At 36.7% G+C, this 18,926-nt stretch overlaps 1 protein-coding gene across 1 annotated transcript; it reads left to right on the forward strand.

The window, feature by feature from the left end:
- The first annotated feature begins 5,701 nt into the window (after positions 1 to 5,701).
- LOC149006453 (peroxisomal fatty acid beta-oxidation multifunctional protein AIM1-like) lies at positions 5,702 to 18,716 on the forward strand. Its single transcript, XM_089165442.1, has 17 exons — positions 5,702 to 5,750; positions 7,103 to 7,225; positions 7,338 to 7,394; positions 7,542 to 7,609; positions 7,740 to 7,821; positions 7,927 to 7,982; positions 8,900 to 9,202; positions 9,460 to 9,546; positions 12,816 to 12,990; positions 13,151 to 13,272; positions 13,652 to 13,815; positions 15,611 to 15,865; positions 16,577 to 16,698; positions 16,775 to 16,896; positions 17,095 to 17,243; positions 17,550 to 17,688; positions 17,982 to 18,716. Exons 1-17 carry the CDS (start codon positions 5,702 to 5,704, stop codon positions 18,024 to 18,026), a joined length of 2,118 nt encoding a protein of 705 aa, XP_089021568.1. The 3' UTR covers positions 18,027 to 18,716.
- The last annotated feature ends 210 nt before the right edge of the window (positions 18,717 to 18,926 follow it).

Consider the following 18,926-nt stretch of genomic DNA (forward strand, 5'->3'; position numbering starts at 1 on the left):
GGAAATAATTCTTGACCAGACCCTACATCAGTGCATATACTAGTTAACTGGTCAATAATAACATATAATGATGCATATATATTTTATACATATGCTACAATATGAAAACTTAGCATATAATATTTTATACATATGCTACGATATGAAAACTTAGTATCTAAAATTTATCCTCAAAATTAAAGACTCTAATGTTGAGGGTGTAGGGAAAAGGGAGCTGTAGGGTATCAAAATAATCATGTGGGGAACAAAAAGGACAGGAACAAGTGGCAGCATTCTACTGGGGAGCAGCCACTCAGGAAAGTAGTTAGGATAGGAGGGGAAGACTCTCGGTTGGGGCATGTTGACTGGTGTTTTCAAGTCCGGGGAGTTCTGTAATGAAGTTCTGTTGCAAATTTTATTGCATTGACCAATTACATTTCCTCTTCAGATCTTGTTTATGGAATTCGAATGTTGTTTGTGTTTTAGTGATGAACTAAAGTGCTTCCAAGAGCTGATACGCAAGTGACCTAACCATAGGAGAGGGTCTCATTACAGGGTTTCTACCCAATTATTCCAGGGTTGATCGAGAGTCTTAACATAAAATATAATAACTATATTCATCAAGAACAAATATGATGCAACCAAAACAACCTCCCACTCACTGAAAATGTGAACTAACCAGCTGAAATCTGAGGTGCTATTTGACACAATAAGCATTTACAACTTACGAAAGCCTGACAGGCAAGGTGATAGTTCAGCCTGCACTAGAGAGGCATGATGGCTTAACTCTCAGCCAAAACAGGTGCTACAAATTGCCAGCCAAGTTGCAACCATACTTTGTGGATCATGGAGAAAAACATAGTGATAAGTCAACATCCATTGATATTTCACGTTAAAATGCACATAAACTACTTTGGCATGTTATGTCTCATTTAAAACAGAACTGAAGCTGGGAAAGGGCATAAAAGGAAAGAAAACAACACCAAGAATGAGGAGTTACCAGTATGAGTGACTCCACACGGCGTCTCATCCGGGTGTGCATGAAACCTTCAGAGCACTGCAAGAAAATGAAAAATAATAAATGAATCAGTATATGCACGGCTGCAAGTACTGTCAAAATATGTAAGAACAATCAAACTCATTTGTTTGGCTAGAGCTGAACAATCCATAAGGCGACAAATAATTTTCTAACCAGTATGCCTCTGTGACAAACAGAAGTACCACCCGCAGGTAGAATACATTTAGAAGTTGCTTGTGACAAAGGTAAAAAGCTCAAGGATAATATAGGGACCCACATATAGAAAGGTCAATATGACTGCTAGCATTAAGACCAAAGCATACCAGTTAAAATCCCTTATTTTGACCGATTTGTCATACAACTTATCATTTAAAATGTCTCCACAGATTCAACTACCCTAAAGTACTCCAGCTCATAGAAGAAAAGAAAAAAATCCCTAGAAGAGGATTAAAAGGGCAAACCCAGTGCAAAGGCTTCCGCACAAGCAAAGTCCAGAGGGGCAGTTTTCCTATGCAGTCTTACCCCAAATTTTGCTGTTTGCATGGATGCTTCAACCTTAGGGCTACAACTCTAGTCCACCAACCGTTGCATCAAGCCCACCCCTTAATCCTAGAAGAGGATTGCAGGGGAAATTTAGAGAGGAATTCACATGACCTGATCAATCAATATCTAAATCATATGGAATATGAAATGAAAGAATAAGCTAGAAAATAAACCATGTGGCTAATCGGCTAACAGAAGAGATTTCTCTCAACTCTTCAACCGGCCAATCGGGGTAAGACCGAGCTTTCAAGATTAATTAAAGAAAACCCACCACAAAAAGAATAAGCAGACACAGTAAATACTAACTGGAGTCAAAAGCTCAGTAAGACATGAAAGAGAACGAATATATTGAACAGCCCATTGAAGGACCTAACACTTTACATCAAGCCAAATCTAAGTGAAGAGATGGATTTCCAATCTCAGTTGAAATGGGTTCACCATAAACAGAGATTGTGAATTTCAAGAACTCAAAAATTAACAATTTATTTACTCCATGATAAGAATCTAAGTAAAACAGCAGTAGGGTTCTACTAGAGATGCAATGCTGTTGCTTAAAAGTGAAATGGAGCCATCCATATCTAAAGGATTTATCAATTTACTGTGGAAAGAGATTCAGCTAATGATATAGAGTATATGATTGGTGTCACTCCCACAAGATTGGTATTGGACTAACAATAAATCTTGAAAGCCATGGAATTGCTCATTCACTTGTAAGCTGAGAGAAGTTAATCACCGGTAAATGACTTTGGTGGCAAAAGGTGTTTAGACCTTTTATTCATGGTGAAAGCCTTCCACTGTATAAAAACTTAGACCTTTGAGAGTAGGGGTCAGGTGTTTTGCAATTAATTTACCAGGATACCACTGTTAGTGTCCAACATAAATTGCAACTGTGATATACCTAAGACATAACAGAGCTTGTTTTGGTGGGAAAAAGGAAAAAACTAAGGTTGGTTTTATATGCGTTAGGCCTTTGGTCCAATGGGTTTTCTTCACGGTGGGCATAAATTAAGGGTAGAATGTAGGAATATGGGATTCACTTTATTAAATTAATGAAAGTTAGTCTTATCTGTAAGCCAGCCTCTCTAATCGGTAAGCCACTGAGTTAACTCCCTCCCCGCACTTGGTAGTTATTGGCTCCTGCTATTCATTCGCTAACAAAAGAATAATTTGTTCATCATTCACTTGCTTATCTACTAAGACTTGAATGGAAGGGCAAAAACTATTTGCTGAGGCATCTGCTCGGCCCATGAAGAAAATTCGACCGAAATTTATGTTTGCATTTTTGAAAACGAAAATGAAATTCCAATTATTTCAGAAAAAATGTCAAATTTCAGCAATTTCGACCGCAATTTTGACCATTTCAACATTCCAACTTGTTTTTCCTTAGTTTTTGTTGATTTCTATCCCATTTTCACCTAATTTCCATGACTCATTTGCCTTCAAACACCTTTTTTGCTCATTTTTTGCCTCCAAACACCTCCTAAGCCACAACAACTACAAAGGAAACTCCGGCCACAATAGAATATGAAGCATGAGCCATACCAACAGTTCCAAACTTCCCCTATTTTATTATTCTTTTGTTCATGCCTTAAATGATCTTGTATTGCCTTGAAATTAATATATGTTTAGCCTAGGACTATGATCCATGATTGTGTTTTGTTAAACTTATCTTTTTATTATTTGCTACCACTTTTTCATAATCTGATTTTAATAATTATTTTCTAAAATTATGCATTTTTATTTTATGTACATATGATATATAGGCTTCAACTTAATATATGTGAGACACCATCATTTGATTTAGTCGACTTGTTGTATATGTAACCATTCTACCAAAAAATTCATGTATCTTTGATGATTCATTGCTGTATGCAATACAATTTGCACTTGTCGAACCGTTATTTGTTAGTATACTTGAACGATAAATTTTCAATGGTTTTATTTTTTTTTTTTGGGCAAAAAAACTAGTTCCATTGTGTTTATTATGCTTGAAATAGGTAGTATGCAAGAATCTAAATCATTTTGAGTCCATATGAGCCCTGAAATTGAAGTTCCAATTTCTATTAAAAAAAGTGTCCAGTTTCGACCAAAATATTGAAATTTCGGCCTTTTGCAAGGTCGAAATTCTTATTTCAAGCGAATTTCCTATTTCGGTTGAATTTTCTTCCTTCTCCGCTTGATCAAGCCTCCCACTCACCCGAGAAGCATCCGGGGGGGAAGGGTTCCTGCTCTTGCAATTGGATTGTTGCGGGGCAAAATAACAAAGACGATACGAGTATTAGTAGCAAAAATGCGCTCCTCGTCAATAATACGTTTGCTCATGCGGTAATTGTGGCCCAAATTTTCACAATAACCGCTTGTTCCGCAACAGATCACCGCAATTTATGTCTCGGATATATTTACTTACTTTTCTTCTTATACTTCCTTTAGGAGGCGTCAGCTAAATACACGAGCTTGTGTGCGCATAGCCTTATCTTTTCTTCTTATACTTCCTTTAGGAGGCGTCAACTAAAGACCTTTACCTATTGTCAAAAGTTACTTTTAAGTGTCCTTTTTGTTTCAAGTTTCCTATTGGCTATGTAAGTTGGTTACACAATTTTTTTACTTAGCTAGAATAACAAATGATTTTATCAATGATGGTTATTGCCTTTGTTGCTGTTGTGAAGCTGAGTTAACAGTTGGAAACTCTTAGGATTGGCAGGATTCTGGTTTAAACTTATTGGTGGAAATTAAAGTCATATCCTCTCTATTTTCTATTTCCACTGTCAAATAAGTGTTATTTTCCCTATTGTAAATAGTTTCTATTGAACATGATTTAAAATTAAGCGGGAGCATTACTTGCAATCATTGCAGCTGTTCAAACCCAGATCATGTTGGGATTTATTTAAGACCAACGAAATCACAACAAAGAGTTGGCGGCACCCTCTTATGGGCACCAACTTGCTTAAGTTGATATGAGGTTTCCGTAGGGAATCTGGCCAGCAGATTACCCTCAGTTTTTAGGGGTTGAAGTCCTGAAGGATCCTTCAAGCAGAGTTTTAAGCAAGATCCTGTTATTATAAGAAATCACTTGACTTTGGATTATAGGCTTCAAACTCGTACATTTTTTGTCGCTGTTCTCAAAGCAGTAAGGTTGCTCCATGGTGACCAATTGACCAATCATGATTTTAAGTCTGGAAACAGCATTCCTGTGAAAGCACAGATAAAGTTGCCTACATCATGACCCTTGCCAGACCCCGAAGTGGCAGGAACCTCATGCACTGGGAACCTCCACTGTTCTGCTTAATCCTACCTTCTGGATATTGCGGTATTTTTTGGCTCCGCCCTATTTTCACAGTTCTGGACATTGGTCAGAACCTTTTCCTGTAAAAAGAAGAGGAAAAAAAAAAAGGGTACATAACCTGAACCCGGGAATCAACCCCTACCACACCACCCCCCCCCAACCTGCCAAAAAAAAAAAAAAAAAAAAGAGAGGAAAAGAAAAGAAAAGAAAGAGAAGGAAAGAAAAAGAAATTGGTGTCAGATTTATGGCTACATGAAGGTCTAAACCACCAGTCAGAAGATCAGATTTCCAATGGGATAACTTGCTAAATGCTAATTAGTTGAAAATTTAGTAATTGGAGCAACATCTGATACAATGTCAAAGCATCACCCTACTCCAGAGGACCACAGAGACAAGCATTACCCGGCACCAGCTACATCACAGAACACTAACTAATACCATAGAAGTTTGACACAAGAAACTGCACTAACATATTAGGCACTTCGTGAAATTGATATTCTTTCAAAGGTGGAGCATATGATTCTGAACAGACGGATCCATGGTTCTTCCTTGATTGGTTAGCTTCCCAAAAGAACATTTTGATTGGTACAACCAGAAGTTTAGAGTCTTCTACTTGCCATTGACTGGTTGTGCTAAGGAATGGTGGAGATCCCATGAAGAAAGGTTCAAGTCAGAAGACATGAAGCACAATTCAAGAACAAATACCTTCCAAAGTATATCCAAAGGAAGTTCTCTCTTAACAAGAAAAAAGGGCCTTCAAAGCTAAAGACAGCTTGAAGAGCCATCTGTTTTGGTGGGGGAACAGAGGAGAAAAGGAGAAGAGGAGGAAGAGCGCAGGTGAGGGGGGTTGTTATCCTGACAATGGACCCAACTATGCAATGTGTATTCATGTTGAGGAAGGAAAAAGAGATGGGCAACAGCCTACTGGTAAATACGGAATCTTTTCACTATATTCATTTATTTTGGAATCACCACTTAAATCAAGGTCTATGACCCATAAATGTCTCCCTCTCTCATTGGAGAAAACTGCATTTAATAAATAAGGCATTGGTCATAACAAGTCATAGGTTTTTTTTCCTTTTTACTTTTAATTTTTACTTTTTTATATTATTATTATTTTTGCCTTGGATTGCGAGCACCATGACAACTATTACCCTTATCCAAAATAATGTCATAGAACTTTATCTTCTGAACCATCATAAGTCATATCTAAGACTGTTGTAATTCTGACTATATGGATAGCATTGATGTGAACCGGGGATGTGGGGTTTAATTGAGTGATGCAAGCCCTATATCTAACATTCACCCTTAGGATCTTAATCAAGTAGACCTGCAGTAAACAAGGGTTTGTGGTGTTGTATCGGTTTGTAATACCCTTTAGTTGAGGGATTAGGGCTATTATGCTGGGATTAGAGCTTTAATACTGGATTTTGGTTTTAGGAAAGGGAAAGCAGGGATAAGAATAGGGTTTAGGATCTAGGTTATGAAATTCAACTCTGAACCCTTGCTGTAATTTAAAATTCAGAATCAAATTCCAAATCTAGGGGCTTAGAAAATTAGGTTTTCTTAAATTCTAGGGTTTCTTGGTGATGAGTTAGGCTTAGGTTAAAGAGTCAAGTAGGGTTTAGGGAAGATAATCCCAAAAGGGTTTATGGTTTGATTGAGAGGTTGAGGAGAATTAGTTTTGTAAAGCTTTTTGAATTTCGGATTTTCTAATGAAGAAGAAAAGGTGCAGAAATTCTAGGAGTTTGCTATTATGAGGAAGGGGACAGGGGTAGGGGATGGGGTGTGAGTAAAGGGAAGGGGAAGCTAATCCTAAAGGGTGAGGGATTTAGGGAGTTGGGAAAATTTCCAGGTTTTAATTTCCTAGGTTTCTCACCTCCTCCTCCCACCCCTGAATCCCCCCAAACCCCAACCCCCCAAAAGAAAAGAACTAATTGCTGAAATGGTTGAGGAAAATCAACATCTTTTGAATCATTGGTTCCATCTTGAAACTAGTTTTTCTTCTGTAAAATTTCATCCTTCCAACTTACTGATACTCATTTTCGTCCAAAATCCCCTAATTAAATAGTAGTTTTGATTTTCTTGTCTTTCTTTTAGAAAGCCTACGTCTCTTTCGGGAAATTTTCAGTCCGTTTTTTTTTTCTGATGAGGTTCTTGAGATGGTTTTCTTAGATTCTGCCATAAAGTTCCAACCAAATCTATAGAAACCGAACTTCCATAATGTTAATATTATTTTCTTGAGTTCTGAGTCATACTTTAAGGTCTCAATTAAGTAGGGTTGATTGATTTGTTAATATTTTTTGGGTGTCTCATCGTGGTTCATGTTACTTCTACAGGTGAAGGTGGTAGATTTTCTGGTGGTTTTGATATCAGTGTTTTTGATGCAATCCACAAAGATGGTACAATTCATTCTCTGTCGTCTATCCAATTGTATATGGATGGTGTCTCTACTAGGTTAGTAATATTGAATATTATTTTTGGACATGATCAGTATGTTGTTTGCTTTGGCAGGAGATATTTCACGGTTGCCTGATGTGTCAGTTGATCTTTTGATCAATACCATAGAAGGTCTTTACCTGACTCATATTTTTGGGTATTCAAGGGTGTTATAATGGTTATCTGCTGATTATTCTTTCAGTCTTAACTGGAACACATGAGTAATCCAGAGATGTTTCACTTAATGTATGGCTTGTTCCCCTTGCTGTCTAACTCCAGATGCGAAAAAGCCTTCTGTTGCTGCTATTGAAGGGCTTGCACTTGGAGGTGGCTTAGAGTTGGCGCTGGTTAGGTTTTCTTTTAATTCTTCTTCCTCCCCCTGCTAAATGACCTGTGCATTTCATTTTCTCTTATAATTATGACTCTGAAGATTTTCCATTATTAAAGTCATCATTCCCTTCTGATTGATGATAACAGGGATGCCATGCACGCATTTCTGCTCCAAAAGCACAACTTGGTTTGCCAGAGCTGACACTTGGAGTGATTCCTGGTTTTGGAGGTATTGTATGCCCTTTTTTAGGCTTAATCATCTTTTGAAGTTAGAGTTATGGTTGTGCTGTTTCCAATTCAGCTTTAATTTGAGGAACTGATGTTTACACTTAAGGTACACAACGTCTTCCGAGGCTTGTTGGGGTGTCAAAGGCTGTCGAAATGATGCTGGTAAGTCTGCTTCCTCTTCTTATCAGTATATCATAGGGAGGTTTAGAGATAAGGGTGCTGAAAAAGATTCTATATGCAAGCAAGCACAAGTGCCCAAACAGGAGATTAAGAAAGGGACCTTCAACATCCATCAGGATTATGGTTTACTTTAGTCACATCAGATGTGAAGATAATGTTCAACCTAACAAAGTGCACCAACCATAAAGTGTTGTTGCCTACATTGCCATAACTTGACTTAAAACTCTTCTAATGGCAAAAAATTACATCGGGCATCAGAACTTCCAAGAATTTGAAAAAAAGCACCAACAATGTTTTCTAAGAACTCAGTTTTCTGTTGAGAAGTTCTGATCAAATGAATCTCAGGTTTGCGGTATTACATAAATGATCCAAGTGCATAATAGAGCAAAACTTAAGAAAGAGCTCTTCCACATTTTGATTTGTTGGCTGATATAAAACAGAATTTAATACTTGTAGACCTCAACCTTGATCACAAAATTGTAATATGGTATCAACATTTTTCTGATTGCCTGCAACGACATGAAGCTAAGCTTATGAATAATTGTAGATTGCCAGATCCGCATCATCGAACCACCATTTGAAGTGGCTTTAGGTTTTGATTGAATCATTATTATGCCCCCTTCCATCTCTTCTACTTAAGCCCCCAACCTTAAAGTGTGTACCTAATGCACAAGGTTCTTGCCACTGTAGGGTCTAGAAGGGTCATAAACACAGCCATAGCCCCTGCTTTTTTGCAAAGGGGCTCTTCTAGATTTGAACCCATGACCACTTGGTCATAATAAAGCAACCTTTACCATTGCACCAAGGCCCGCCCTTGAAGTCCCATACATGTGAACATTTAATATGTAGAATTAATTTAATTGTAGAGCTGATGATATTGTGCTAATAATCCTTTGCAGTCTTCCAAACCAGTTACGTCTGAAGAAGGAAAAAGACTAGGTCTTATTGATGCTGTGGTATCTTCTGAAGAGTTGCTAAATGTATCTCGACGCTGGGCTTTAGACATTGCTGAAAGGCTCAAACCTTGGGTGTCTTCTCTTCGTAGGACCGACAAACTTGGTCCCCTATCTGAGGCACGTGAGGTGATAAGAAAAGCTCGACAGCAGGCAAGGCAAACTGCTCCCAATATGCCCCAGCATCAAGCTGTCCTTGATGTGATCGAGGAAGGTGTTGTTTTTGGAGGATACTCTGGTGTATTGAAGGTATATTTACTTTTAAAAGTTTTTAAAAACATTATGTATTTTGCAGTTTGTATATGCTAACTAGGACTATGCAATCCATTTGTCCCTTACCCAAAGGTCTAGAGTTTTACATACACAGGGAAATCCACACTGAAGATCTAGAAAATGGAAAATTACTTCTGTGGCATGTCTATTTCCTAAGCAATTCATGTCTGAGTTGCTCTTGCTTCCCGATCATGTTTAACCACTGACTAACTTGAATATTGGTGTGATTGCAGGAGAACAAAGTGTTCCACGAGTTGGTGTTATCAAGCACTTCAAAAGGTCTTGTTCATATCTTCTTTTCTCAACGTGCAACATCTAAGGTATAGTTCTTGATGCATGCAAGACTAATTTCTACTTCCTTCTCCCTTTATGTGTTTCACAATCTTGGCTTCCATTTCTTTCTTGGTTATATAAAATCTTTAGCTGTGAGGTTATATTCTATTGGATTCTGTCCATGCTAGAGTTGGACCTGATGTTTAAAACATGGTCTTACCATGGATACCATTGGACACAACTTGTTGGTGTGCCTGATCATAAATGGCTGTACAAGAAATTTTTACCCATGTTTAAGATAAGAAGATTTCTTTTCCTAAGAAAGTGTAATTTTTTCTTTGGCATAGAACTGAACTATGTATATTTTGGTATTTCACTACATAAAAGTCATAAAAGCAACCACAGATTCTCTGGTATAGTTCACCCAACAAAAAATAAAGATTCTCTGGTATACCCATGGTTTGAGATCTCAGTCTCGACCTGGACCTCGGCCGGCCAAAAAACCAAGATCTTGGCTGAGATCTGGTATCTTTCTAGGCTCGACTTGAGTGACCTCGATGGCTCATCTGATGGATATAGGGCTTAAGTTGGGTTGAAATTTGTACTTAGCCTTTAGGCCTTCTAAACACAGTGGTGGCCTTAACTTTGGGAGAAAATAAGTGTATATATGAATTCCAACTCGACCCTAACTTTGAAACTGACCTGCTAAAGGAGTGAACATGTAGACTTATAACATGAAATAAATGAAAACTTAAAGGTTTAAAATCAAATAATACATCAGATATGCTCAATGATTCACAATTTCCCATTACAATATTAATCTACTTATAAGCTACACCACGAGAGTACAAAAGTGAAATCAATGACTAAGTAGTTTTTTTAAGACTTCCTCCACCAGCTCCACCCTGCTCACTCAATTTGATCCCAAATCTGGTTGAGCGTGTATCAGAAAGGTCACTTCTTTCATGACATGATTTTCTTTTTCTAAAACACATATGACACAACATAAGATAACAATCATTAAAAAATAAAATAAAATAAAATAAAATAAAATAAAGAAGAAGAAGAAGAAGAAGGATAAATATCCATAATTATTATTATTTTTTAATTATTTTACTTAATTTATTAAATCTAAAAATTTGTAATGTATAGCAACGTTCATGAAATTTTGTTTGACTCCATGGAATTATAGCCCTTCCAATGTAATATAACATATATTACAATCATTTTCAAAACACAAGTATTTTTCATGATTTTTTAATTTTAATTTCAACAAAATATTTTTAAATTATGAAAATTCAAGAAATAAATCAAGTACAGAAAAATAGTTCTGGTTCCATGAAAGTGTAGATTGGGCAAAGATATTCAACATATATTTTAATCCACACCCAAACACCTAATGTAGAACTTACTATTTGTTAAAAAAGTGAAAATTGTTGAAGAATACTCACCTTCCTGAAGAATGGTTCAAAATCACTTGATTCTTGTTGATTACTTGTTGTAGATGAGTTAGATGTAGTGTTGATGCAATGTTGGAGAAAATCTGGGCAGTTTGCCGGCAAAAAATCCGGCCAAAAGTGGAAGAAAAATACCTGGGGAAGAAAAGAGGTTGAGAGGAGACCACATATCTTGTCTCGATTTGTTGGAATTTGAGAAATTATTGCTCGGACAGTATTATTTTATTTATAGGCCCCAATAGGGCATTTATGGTTACAGTCTGAGTAAATCCCACTCTGAGAAAGGGGGTAAAAAATACAAAAACAAGTAGATAAACTAATTTTAGACTTTTTAGGAATCCAATCTAACACCAAATAGGGAACCAATATAAAAAATATAATTAAAATAGAGGATTTAAAGGGGAATTTTATTCCAATTAGGAAACCTCAATCATACTTCCAACATGATTCAATGAGACCATACATTTCAGTAGAATCCCAAACCGAGTTCTTGGTCGGACCAAGATGTTGGCGGAGATTTCTTTCTTTCTTTTTTTCTTTTTTTCTTTTTTCTTTTTTATTTTTTCCTTACACCTAAGCTCAACTCGAGGTCTCATGAAACCAAGATCTTGTAAGACCTTGAACCATGGGTATAGCCATTTATTCATTTTCTGATGCAGGGAGCCAATGTCAGTAAGTGAAAATCAGAGCTTCCGTATGAACTTCTTAGATTTTAAATTGCGGCATTTTGGTACTGTTGGTAGATATACAGATGAAGTATTAATGAGTATTCTGCTAGAGCCGAGAAATAAAACCAGTTCCAGTTGGTGCAGTTGATCTTGTCTGGTTTGAAATATTGCATGTTGTCTTTGGTGTACACTTTCATGTGTTACTGATCATTTCAGATTCTGTTTGAACTTTATTTTGTCATTCTTATCAGTATTTTGTAAGTTGTAACTGTCGGGCTGGATTAGGCTACTAAGAATGTCTTGTTTTGGCCAGTTTCCTTTTCCTTTATTTATTTATTTTTTTGTGTTTCTATTTCCATTTTCAGTTTTATTGTCATTTAGGAAACCACCCTAAGGCTTTGTGATTGGGTGATTTGTCAATCTTTGTTTCCCAATTGGTTTCCTGCTAGTCTTCCTAAAGTGATGCTGGCCCATGGCCGAAGCTGCCAAACCCGGTTAATGAATGCATGGAATCAATTTAGTTTATTGAGATGGCAAGGTTGTTGTCTCTCTTTCTTTCTCCTCAAAACTTTCTGCGATTCACACAATTGTTCATGGATACTATTCATAGTCATGGAACTGCCACTTGTCGCTGTTCTTCTCGCCTAGTAGATAAAATTATCTTCACTTCCATTATCTGAAACTCACTACCGGCAGATCTGTCTTTCCGGTCTGCATTATTTACTTCAGAGATAAACACAAGATTAATGTATTGATGTTATTTTGGTAACCACATTGATGAGTTTCTTCAGGGATGGATTTGATCAAGTGTTTTCTTATGTCTGGTGAAAAGTATTCCTGTGTGTTAGGCTTTCGCTACTGCAGGGTCTGGGAGGGGTGAATATATGCAGCCTAACCACGTGCTTCGGAGGGCAGCCTGTTTCCAAGTTTTGAAACCACAACTAATAGGTTGCAGTAGCACCACTTAACTGTTGTGCCAAGGCTTGCCACCTTTTATATTTCTGATCTTTATAATTCATAAAGTAGTTTGTGTTCAAGGTAGGAATAAAAATGGCATTATCTACTTGATATTACATGGTTAAGGAGCTGTGACCAAGGCATGATTTAAATGAATCTTAACCAGTGCTGCTTTATCGTAGTAAATGACCCAGCTTCTTCTGAATGAAATTTTTCTAATTTTATTTTGTACAGATACCTAATGTTACTGATGCTGGGCTGAAACCAAGGGTTATTAAGAAAATTGCTGTTATTGGTGGAGGTCTGATGGGTTCTGGTATAGCGACAGCTTTTATCCTCAGCAATATATCAGTCATTCTCAAGGAAATCAATTCAGAGTACCTTCAAAAAGGGATGAAAGCTGTAGAAAGTAATTTCCCCCTTTCTTCTTTTGTGCCAAGAACTATATACCATTGATGGGGTTTGTCCAAATAGATCACATGGTCAAAGTTTTGCCTCTGTTATTAATTGACTCTGTATGGCTTTGTTGAATTTTGTACTTACTGAAGTGAGACTATAATGTATTCCAGCAAATCTCCAAAGTTTGGTATCAAGAAGGAATCTGACAAGGGATAAGGCTGATAAAGCTCTCTCAATTCTTAAAGGCGCATTGGACTATTCAGAGTTTACAAACGTGGACATGGTTATAGAGGTTATCCATCTCCTTGTTTGTGATTTTTCCTGTTGTCATTGCTACCAGTAGATGCTTAATGAAATCCATTCTGCTTCAAAATGGACGCTTCAGTTCTTTCTTGAATGTAGATTAATTCTCATGATGTCTAACTCATGCTGTGTAAATTTTCTTTGTTGGTTTATTGTATGTGTTACCATGTTTTCAAGATTTCAGTGATTCTGGAGGCTGTATCGTATTTGTTTTCGTAAGTGCATAGCTACTGCATGTTTTCTTTTGTTGTAAAGAGATTTTACTTGATATGTTGAAGGAAGTAATTTACCATGTGAGATGATTCTATTTTCTTTTGCACACTGGAATTATTGAAATGTTGTCTAATGAAATTTTTATCATTCCACAGGCTGTAATTGAAAGCATTCCTCTGAAACAATCAATATTTAACGAGCTTGAGAAAATTTGTCATCCTCATTGCATTTTGGCCACAAATACTTCTACTATTGATCTCAAGATAATCGGAGAAAAGACCACTTCTCAAGATCGTATTATTGGTGCACATTTTTTCAGGTCATTTGCAATCCTTTTTATTGCCTCCCCTCCCCACCCCCCAAAAAAAATAAAAAAATAAAATTTCCACAAAACAAAAACACACACACCACTATTTTCTGTTATTTCTTTTGACTGGGAATACATACATGAATACACATTATCACAAATGGAGGGATGATACATGAATAAATATGAATCAAGTTAAAGGAGCCAGGATGGTTTCATTGGACAGCGCAGGAACTGGAAAAAAGAGGTGGACATGATTCTTGAGCACTCTTGTATCAACCGAACTTTCACAATGCAATGAAATTCAGTTTTATCCGTTTTGAGTCTTTCATTATTTTCCTCCGTGTCGTTTTTTTTTTGGGTATACTTTGATCTTATATTTATTAGATTGTGTACTTATTTTTTATTTACATGGGTTGTTGGTTACCTTTTTTTCTTATCTTAAATAAACCACCAAGCACCACATTCAGTTTTGATATCAGAGCATCACTGATCAAAACATATTTAATCACAAAAAGGCAAGTTACCAAGTGTTTGAGGAAGATGCTACATTACTTGGTTGCACTAATGTGATGGTGGTGTCTGCATTTGTATGATCAAAGGTGTCCTAGCTAGAGAAACGATGATACCATGAAGTAGGTTGTCATATGTGGGTTTTAACCTTTCTATTTCGTATTCTTTGTCAAGTCTGTGAAGCATTTAAGTTATTGAATCTGCAGTTTGAGTTTTACAAATTTAAGACAAGGCGCTGTGTCCTTTTTCGGGCAGACTAATGAAGCACTTGATTGATGTTTCTTGGATTCTCAGATAGTGTTACATATCCCAAAACAATTTTCTTCTCAAATTGTTGAATACTGAGGTTCTTTTGTGTTTCCATTTCACGCATTTCTGTACAAATATCATTTTTTTCTCTGTTTTAGGCTTGTTTTTGTTCAAAAAGAATAGGAGTTTTTACTTCTATTGTTAGGTGCAAGTATTCAGTTTTGGAGCTCATTAATTTGTGAAGCAAAGCTATTGTGGTGCGTACATAGGCCAGAAATGAGCTGGTCTTACACAAATTTATAACAGTTCAGGTGTTAGAAGCCTGTCATAACATAGTGTTATTGTGATACTCTAATCTTCAAATTGCTGCTGTCAAATGCATAGTTCTGTTTACCTGCCTTGGCACAATCTATGGAATTGCTTGTTAGTGGAATTGGTAAATGAGCTTATCTAGGTGGAAAACATGAATTGACCTTAATGAAACTACTTTTTAGTTGGGGAATCATTCTTCTTCCATTGATTAAACATTTGGATACCAAGTTCCAACTTTGTTTAATTTCAACTTACAGATTGCAATAACAATTTTAAACTGTTCTGCCCTTAGAGAAAACCAAGTTAATACATACAAGTAATTGTGATTTCAGAAAGCAGAGAGAACAATTCTGTCAGAAAAATCTTTAACATGTTAGCCATAAACTTCAGCCGTGTTGACTAGAGATGTATTTCTGTGTGTGATGAAATTGTAGATGCATCATTGTTTGGCATTGTCCTGCTTAAATATTCGAATACTTCCAAGATCTCCGCATCATTCTTTTTAATAAAATTTAGCATAGTTATAACTCATGAGTTCTGAATTTTTCTTTCGGTATGACACATTTAAAAGATTTTCTTGTGCACAAGAGCAAGGTGTAGTAGGGGAAGAATGCAATCCCACTATGCTTGGAATCTCATTTCTTCTTTACTCTGCAGAAACTTTACATGATGCAGATGCATGAGTTCTTCAATTTTCAAGTGCCTTACTGCTAACTTTCTTTATGATGAACAGTCCTGCTCATGTAATGCCACTCTTGGAAATTGTTCGGACGGAGAAGACTTCTGCACAATCAATCCTTGACCTGATGACAGTTGGAAAGTTAATAAAGAAAGTCCCTGTGGTTGTCGGAAACTGCATCGGTTTTGCAGTTAACCGGGCTTTCTTCCCATACACTCAAGGAGCACATCTCTTGGCAAACATGGGCGTGGATGTGTTTAGAATTGACAGAGTGATCAGCAATTTTGGCATGCCAATGGGCCCTTTCCAGTAATATTCTTGCTCTTTCAACATCATCTTTTGTGTGTCCATGTAGACATATAGCAGCATTTGACATATCCATGGCACTTTTATTAAACACAAAAAAGTTAGTTAATAGAATAACATGCAAATAGACCATGATTGGTGATAAAGCCTAGGGTGATCACTGTAAAGCGTCAGACATAAATATTCCATGTGAACTTGATTTGATAAATCTTTTTCCTTTGTTTCTGACGCACACATAATCTATTCCTTTTCCAGATGATATCCACACAAAACCTAAGCATCCAATTTCTCTTGTTTCTCATGCCCATTTTCCAAATTTATGTATTTCATATAATTAGTAGTTGAGTGTTTGACATCAACAGGCTTTAGGGGTTAGTTAGTTGACATCTTTTTTGCAGTTTAAACCCTTATATTTTCATGGAGAAAACTCTGTATGGAATAGGCAATACTAGTCACCGTAGAGTTTCATTGGTGTAAAGAAGTTGCTAAATGAAATTTAACACATCAGATATTTGTTGCTCTTTTGGGCTGCGTACCAGACCTTGATGTCTTTGATTTGAATTTGTTCTGTTCCGATATATTCATCATATTTGCATCCATGTGCACTAGCATGTCCATTCATATAGATATCTGCTTGGATGTATGCATGCACTTTTCTGGATGGATTTCCATATGATGATTAGGTACCACACCTGGTTGTGTCTACATTAACAGGCTTCAGGACTTGGCTGGATATGGAGTTGCTATGGCAACTGGGAAAGTACTTACAAGTGCCTTTGCGGATCGTTCGTTCAAATCTCCATTGGTTGAACTTTTGATGAAAAACGGGCGGAATGGTACTAGGGAATTTTACCTACTAGATAGTGCTTGTATTATATCAGTTGGGTCTTACGAATTGGTTTGCTGTTTCAGGCAAAAACAACGGAAAGGGATATTACATATATGAGAAGGGGAGCAAGCCAAAACCTGATCCTTCCGTGCTTCCAATTATTGAAGAGTCCAGAAGAATAACTAGCATTATGCCTGGTGGAAAGGTTCTTCCTTTTGTCGAGTCGTTAATTAATTGCCATTTAGAAAAAAAAGTTCCTCACTTTCTGTGTTGATGTGCTGCGTTTGCATTAGTACTTTACAAAAGCCTACAGCTTGATGTTTGTCCCCATATCATGTACTAAAAGGTCATATTATACCTGATTGCTGACTTCTTGACATGCATAATGGAATTTCACTTGCAGCCTATATCTGTGAGTGACCAAGAAATCCTGGAGATGATACTCTTTCCAGTGGTAAATGAGTCGTGCCGTATTTTGGATGAAGGAGTCGTTGTTCGAGCTTCAGACCTTGATGTTGCTTCTGTACTTGGGATGAGTTTTCCTAACTACCGGTGAGCACTGTTAAGAAATTATTAGTTTCCTTGAATGAATAGAATCCTATCTTCGTAGGCAGATTGCTTCATTCTCTATTTCATTAACATTATTAGAATTTGCACGATTACATCTTGCTTTCCGAAGGAAATATTATGTCTAATTACTTGATGTGAAAGTTGCACGCTTAAAATTATTTTTCATCCTCCATTTGGATGCCTTGCCTATGTAATTGAGGATACAAAGAGAAAAGATACAAATTTACAAGTTGTGATTTTTCGGAAATGGCTTACTTTTTCTTGCTTCCCAACCCCATTTTATGGCAGTGGTGGTATTGTATTCTGGGCTGATTCGATTGGATCTGAATATATATTCACAAGTCTCAAGAAGTGGTCAGAAGTGTATGGCAGCTTCTTTAAACCATCGAAGTTCCTGGAAGAAAGAGCAAGAAAGGGAATGACCTTGGTAAGACTTCTGGAAAATTCCCTGCAAATTTTACTCTTGGATGAACATGATTAAATTCTGCGGCATATCCACAAATGTAACCATTTAAATAGAAGCTTGCACTTTTACATGGTTAGTTGTGTAATGTTACAATTTGGTGTGCTTAGCTATTATCCATGTTTGATAATCTTTATCTTCAGTGGCACTAGCTAATGTGGTTTTGATATTCAGTTTCTTCATTAGGAGTGATTTGAAGGTAGTCTTAACGGCAAGGGAAGATTGTGCTAACAGTTCTCCCCCCTCTTCTCTTGCAGAGTGCCCCTACTGTGACAGCCCAAGCTTCAAGGTCACGCATGTAGATCAGTTTTCTACCTGGATATCAGTCTTTGCCCGAGAAGCATATGGTGGTCAGTCATCCTATTCGAACATCAATTGCTATGAGAATCTAGTCATGGGCAAACTAGGGAATCGCTTGGAGATTATAAAATCAAAATAATATGGTTGTTAAACAAAATTTGCATTACCTGAGTGGGAAGTTTTGTTTAGATTAAAAGATCTTCCAATACTTCAGTTTTTTACCTGTTTCACCTTGTCAATTAAATGTCAAGCGTGCATGATAAAGGATTTAAAGCGCCTTTGATACAAAAAAAAAATAATCAGAGGATTTTACCCAAAAATAAATAAATAACCACACATCCCTTTTTCCCTTTCAGTGTATCTTAACTAGAAACTCAGCCATTTACAAGCTGTTGGGTATAACCACCCTGAAGAAATGTCACTTGTTGGTTGGTGATAGCCTATTAAATAAATGGTATGGTATTGTAAGTAGTGGGAATTGTATGTTTATTTGGTGTTGTACTTGCTACAGCTTATGTTCTAGGGGTTCTTTGGACGTGATCTTTTTTGGGCAATGATTCAACCCTTAGCCTGGATGACCCTGTCTATTGCATGTACGACAGTTTGGTCATTTTCCGCTCTTTGGTTCTGTTCGAACCTTGTGTTTTCATGCAATTGTGTCTGTATTTTCTTTTCTATGTGTGTCTGTGTCTATACTTTCTTTAGTTCAATGAATGAAGTGTTGTTTACCAAAAAAAAAAAAAAAAAACGGAAACTCCTGTTATAATTTGACTCTTCAATCTTTTGAGCATTCAATGGATATCTTTTTGAACTTTAGGGACTTGGAATTCAATATCAAAATACTTCTTGAGGTACTATGTTAATATTCTATTATGTTGTGTTGTCATCAATAAACGAAACAA

This window comes from Hakea prostrata, chromosome 8 (assembly GCF_041222555.1).
Source record: "Hakea prostrata isolate BN-2017 chromosome 8, UWA_Hpros_2, whole genome shotgun sequence".
NCBI classification, from domain to species: Eukaryota; Viridiplantae; Streptophyta; class Magnoliopsida; order Proteales; family Proteaceae; genus Hakea; species Hakea prostrata.

Coding starts and splice junctions, on each gene's coding strand:
- LOC149006453 (XM_089165442.1), top strand. CDS start 5,702: ATGTGTATTCATGTTGAGGAAGGAAAAAGAGATGGGCAACAGCCTACT. Junction 17,244..17,549: donor ATGAGTTTTCCTAACTACCG/GTGAGCACTGTT, acceptor ATTTTATGGCAG/TGGTGGTATTGTATTCTGGG. Junction 17,689..17,981: donor CAAGAAAGGGAATGACCTTG/GTAAGACTTCTG, acceptor CTTCTCTTGCAG/AGTGCCCCTACTGTGACAGC.